Below are 5,350 nucleotides of genomic sequence, written 5' to 3'. Positions count from 1 at the left end.
CATGCAGGCTCTGGAGCTGACATTCTGAGTGTGTGAGTCCTGTCTCCATTCCTCACAAGTCATATGACCTTGGGCAAATTACTCAGCTTCTTCATTTGTAAAGGAGGAATAAATAGTAGAAGGATAATAATAGTATTCAATTCAAAGAGTCCTTTTTAGGACACATAAGATAATACATGAAAAAAATGTAACATATGGTCTGGCTCAGAATAAGTGCTCGATTAATGTTAGTTATTAAAAATGGAAAGCTGTGGAGGAAGATCTGAGAGGTCATTGCTGTTGCTGTATTTGGGAGCTATGAGCGATCCTAAAATTTGAGATCATATGGAATCTTTAAAGGCATAATAATATTGTGGCTAGGTAGGAGAGTTAGGAGATGCCTGGTGGTTTTTACAAATAAAACCTCACAAGACTTGTCATTTACTTTCTTAAAATCTACCCAAACATGGTTTCTTATTTCTCTATCTGTCAACCCAATGTAACAAAATATTAACAATGGTTGAAGATAAGGGGGGATACCAATTTTTTGGTATGTTTAAAATTTAGAAACAAAAGTCAAGGAAAAAAAATAAAGGACTCTAGGAATATGTGAAGTCCAGTACTCATTTTACAGAAGCAGCTCAGATGTGGAGTCTGAGGCTGGGCTGACCTCTGAAGCCATCCAAGCCTGAACCTGGGCCCACCCTCCCATTGTGTGAGTCGTTGCTATTACCCTCAGGTGGTAGGCGGCTCCCTCAGGAGACCGAGGGGTATTATGGGTGTGTAAAAAGACACCTGTGTTGGTGTTCCCTTTTTGTTTATTAAGCAAATAGATAGGTCAGCTGGCTGGAAGGTGTGATGTTGAAATAGGAAAGCAGCACCAGGGCCAAACCTGCTATCCTTAGAGCGTGATCACATCAGTTTGGTACCATAGCTTGTGGTTTGTGAGTAGTGGTGTGTGAGTGTAAACGCTGGATTTCAGAGGGAGAAGGAGGTGCACAGTGTGGGGCTGGGGCAGGAAGAGCAGCAAAGACAGATGAGATGACTTCTATTCTAGAACTCTATTCTAGAACTGAAAGAAGGGATCCCAGGGTACTGCTGGGGATGAAACACCGCGGTATTTAAGGAAAAGGAAGGATTCTCTACATCTGCAGCATCCTCCTCTAGCTCACACTGTTCAAAGCAGTGAAAAAGGGAGAGGGAAGAGGAGGTTCTCCTTGTAAGCCTCTCTGGGACACAGAGAAGAAATCAGGGAGAAAGAAAAGAAAAAAAATGCAGAAAAGGAAGCCTGGGCTTCGGTGCGGGTGCGGGTGCGGGGGTGGAAAGGTAAAGAGGCCGCACCTGGGGGCCTGCGAACGTGTCGGAGACTGTCAGCTTCCGCAGGCTGGGGTATGTTGTCCCAGAACTGTCCTGCCTTGCTCTCGGCGGGTTCTGGAAGTCCCTGGAGGCCTCGGTAGCTAGCGCAGAGCTCCGGGAGCTCTTACTAGGGGGAAGGGCAGGCAGAAGAGGCGGGGCCTCCAGGCCAGGCGCGAGCGGAGCCTCGGGCTGCGGGCGGGGCTCCTCTCCGGCGGGCCGGCCGGGCGGGAGTCTGGGGGCCGCCGCTTCCCCCTCCCAGTCGGCGGAGGCGCCTGGCCCCTCCTCCCCCCACCGCCCCCACTCCCGCTGGCGCTGTCAAAGATAAACCCGGCGGTTGCCTGCAGGAGCAACGGCGGCGGGCGACCGGGTGGTGAAGAGCCTCGGGCGCGGCCTCGCCTCCCGCGACTCGGCGATCAGCACCGCGGACAGCACAGCTACTGTTGCGAGATCCCAGACGCCCGCGACCCACTAGCCCACCCGCGCCCCTTCCTGCGGCGTCCGCATCAGCACCGCGGACAGCTCCCCCGCCCCCATCTCTCTGCTGCCAGCCCAACTGCCCCCCGAGTCCTCACCGCTGACAGTCTTTTGGACCGACCGAGTAGCAGGCTCCGAGCAGTCATCACCCCCCGGAACATGGCTACAGAGGTAGGAGGCGAGCACCCGCCCGCCCGCAGGCAGTGCCCAACTGCTGCGGGAACAGATTCCCTCTAGGGGCGGACTGGGCGGGAAAAGGAAAAGGGGGGCGGGAGGGGGAGGTGTGGGGAGGGGGAGGTTGTTTCCTGGGTTGGGTGTGGAGGCAAGGGTGGGAGGTGGGGGGTGGGGTGGAGTGGCTGATGGAAAAGGGCTCCTTGTGAGTACTCACTCATGTCACCGCTGGCATGAGTACTCACTCATCTCACCCCAATCTTCCTCATCTGAGTGGGAGCTGCCCCAGCCACGTGTTGGCACTAGTACCAGGGTTGCTTCAGGGCCCCAGCCGGGGTTTCCTCTTGTCCTAGACTGCAAGTCCTTAAAGCTCTTCCTTAGGGGATTGGAGACAAGCCTGCGCCTGTTTTATGAGAGGCCAGGCTGCGGCTGCTGTTGCTATGCGGTGCAGTCATCTAGCTACTGAACCCAAAGGCCTGGCTCAGCCATGACAAACCCACCTCCACATCCGCATTCCCCTTCTAGGCAGGGAGGGGCAAACAGCTGCAGACCAAACCCCCAAATCACTGGCTTCAATAAAATGCCAGCACCAACCCCTGCTTTCGCATTCACCCTTTCTTGCTTGTTTCCCCCCACCCCCCACGGGAGTGTCCACCTTTCTCCTATGTCTGATGGGAAGAGCTGCCTTCTTCAGGGTGTGTCTATAGGTGTGTCATCTTCAAGGCACTTGAAAGCTGACCCAAGGCACCTGTTGGCTGCTGGTAAAGCTGCGCTCAGGAGCCACCTCCTCTGCCCTCTCATCTCATGTGAGGGAAATGGAGCGCTTTATGCTCCCACTCTGGAAGTAGAAAGACCAACCTATGCAGAAGGGCAGGACCTATCTGATACTCACACAGCATGTCAGTAGCAGAGCTGAAAGTTCCTTCCTTTGAATTTTTGGAACCCAGAACACCAGAGTCTCCCCACTTCTGATGTTGACTTCTTTTGTGGCTTTTCCTCAATTTTAACACAAACTAGGGGAGAGCTGAGAGTATTGAATGGTTCCCTGCAGTGCCTCTGGGCATCCTGGGGAGAGTGTGACATCAGTGCCAGTGTTATTGTTACTCCACTGTGGTCACCACCACAGAACAGGGTGCAGTTGCTTGAAGTCACTCAGTTCTCTGACAAGGCACAGGGTTCGCAAGGAGAACTCAGCCCCTCCTCCTGGCCCTGTGAGGGGCATGCCTGAAGCTCAGATTCTAGTGCTCGGAAAGTGCTAAAGACCTCAAGAAGAGCAGGAAGAACAAAGAGAGAAATGGCTGAGAAGCTGGTCACCTTCCAGACAGGGCTGCCAGACTGCAGCAGAGTCTGCTGGTGCTGGGCAGGAAGGGGGGTTTCGGCTCCCCGGACAAGGCTGGGTCAGCAGTGTGGGCAGAGCGGGTGTCCTCATCTAGATGATCCGTCAGGTTCCAGGAGGCCCGTCTGTCCTCACATGTCCGCGGGTCCCAAGCAGCAGACAGGCTCACATCTCTCGGCTGAGGTGGGGTTTGTCGGAGGCTGCTGTTGGGCATAACTCTCCTCTGGGAGAGGCTCTGCTCATAACGCCTCTGTGAATACAACACTTTTCCTGTGTACAAAGCACTATCATGGGCACGGTCTCCTTTGAGCCTCAGACCAACCCTGTGAAGTGGGCAAGGATGCTGTTATTATCCCCAATTAACAGATGAGGCAACTGAGGCTCAGAAACTTGCCCGATCCTTGTGAAGGAGCCTAGGAAGGCATCATTATCCCATTTTACAGATGATGCAACTGGAGTGCTGAGACTTAGTCAAGAAAATATGCAAAAAGCATCAGGTCGGGACCAGAACTTGTCTTCTGCCTCCCTGACCAGTGCGTTGCCTGCTGGGTGCAGGCGTGTCCAATCAGCAGTCATGTCCCCTGCTACAGGGGAAGCACTGAGGGTCTTGGTGTGAGGCTTTGACGTTGGAGGTCTGTGGAGGAGTTTGGGAAGGGCTGGAGTCCCGGAACTCAGCATCTCCACTCCTGGCTGGCCTGACTGGGTCAGCCAGAGGACAGAGGACAGAGGCCTGCCCAGAAAGGGTAAGGAGCCAAGGAAAAGTATCGCCCACTTTCCTCTGGAAATGGGGCTTCGTGGTCTTGGGTGGACTCTGATGGCAGCTGTGAGGGAAGAAGCCTGAGCTCTGCCAAAGCACAGGACGTGCTATTAGCTGGGTTATGGCGTGAGTCATTTTCTCCGGGCTGTTTGCACTGTTAGGATTGTGAAGATTACCAGGAAAAACCTGTTGGGAGACAGAAAACCTCACAGTGAGCTCTCACGTCCATTCCCTTAGGTTTCTGCATGGGAAGTCCTTGGCCTCAGCAGAAGATGTTTTGAGGAGAGGAGAGGGCACAGGGAGGGAAGGAGGGAAGAATGGAGGGGGGCAGAGAAGAGTTGGGGGGGGAGAGCATCTTCTCTATTCTCTAAGTTGTGTTAGGAGTTTGGATTAGGGGAAGAGTATGTGTTCAGAACTCAGAGGAGGGATGAAGCCTCCTGAGTGACACACTGACCTCATTTGGAAAACTGTAATGAGTCCATTTCCTGAGCACAGACCTCTGCGAATGCGCCATTGGGAGCAGACAGAAGGTCAAGGACAGCGGGGAAGTGCCTGGCTGGGAGGGCTTCTCCAAGGGCTGGCTCCGGTCCCTGGGAGATCTTAAAGTGCACCCCAAAAGCAGCATCCAAGCAGGGCACCTAGCTGGGGTAGCACCCAGCAGAGCAGGGGGGTGGGGGTGGGGGTGGGGGTAGGGGGCGTGCAGGCTGAGAAGGGAGGCCTGCGCCTGGGTCCCCTTCCCGAGAGGCTGAGAGGCTGAGGCTGGCTTGCTGCCTGTGACTCATGATCCTTGCTCCTCCTCCACACCCCCGCCAGGGAGCCCGATATTGGCGGTCAGCTGAGCCTCCAGATTCTGGAGTTGAGCCTCAAATGCAGCGTCGAGAATCAGGTGGCTTTTAATGAAGTTGTGGATGCGGGCTGGACTGGCCTCCTGTTTGGCTCAGGCAGGGACTCCTCTGCACCCCAGGGCTTGCTTCTGATGTCTGCCAGGTCTACTGGTTGCATGTACAGGCCCCAAGTGTGTGACCCGAGGTCCCCACCAGCTGCCCCCGGCCCTGCCACACTGCATTTCAAAGCTGGTGGCAGCAGATCTCACTGCTGATTTTTTCCTACTGAGATGCCTCTGGTCCTGTCCTTACTCGGCTGCCAGAGGCCCCCAGATGGTGATGGGGTGGGGGAGGAGCTGGAGTGGGATGAGGGGATGAGAAGCCAGGTGACCTGGTTGGTTAAGAAACCCCAGGGGCAGCCCTCCCTGGTGGCGCAGCGGGTTTAAGCACAGC

The 5,350-nt window shown here is 54.8% G+C and overlaps 1 protein-coding gene across 1 annotated transcript in view; it reads left to right on the top strand.

Moving 5' to 3' along the window:
- The first annotated feature begins 1,573 nt into the window (after positions 1 to 1,573).
- GOLGA7B (golgin A7 family, member B) overlaps positions 1,574 to 5,350 on the top strand; it is a 10,442-nt gene continuing 6,665 nt past the window's right edge. Inside the window, exon 1 of the mRNA XM_004680556.2 lies at positions 1,574 to 1,980. Within this exon, the coding sequence (XP_004680613.1) occupies positions 1,969 to 1,980 (12 nt within the window). The 5' untranslated portion in view covers positions 1,574 to 1,968. The remainder of the gene's footprint in view (positions 1,981 to 5,350) is intronic.

The sequence above is a fragment of the Condylura cristata genome, unplaced genomic scaffold (genome assembly GCF_000260355.1).
Source record: "Condylura cristata isolate star-nosed mole 26May11 unplaced genomic scaffold, ConCri1.0 scaffold00011, whole genome shotgun sequence".
In the NCBI taxonomy this organism is placed as follows: Eukaryota; Metazoa; Chordata; class Mammalia; order Eulipotyphla; family Talpidae; genus Condylura; species Condylura cristata.
This window is presented reverse-complemented; position numbering and strand designations above follow the sequence as displayed.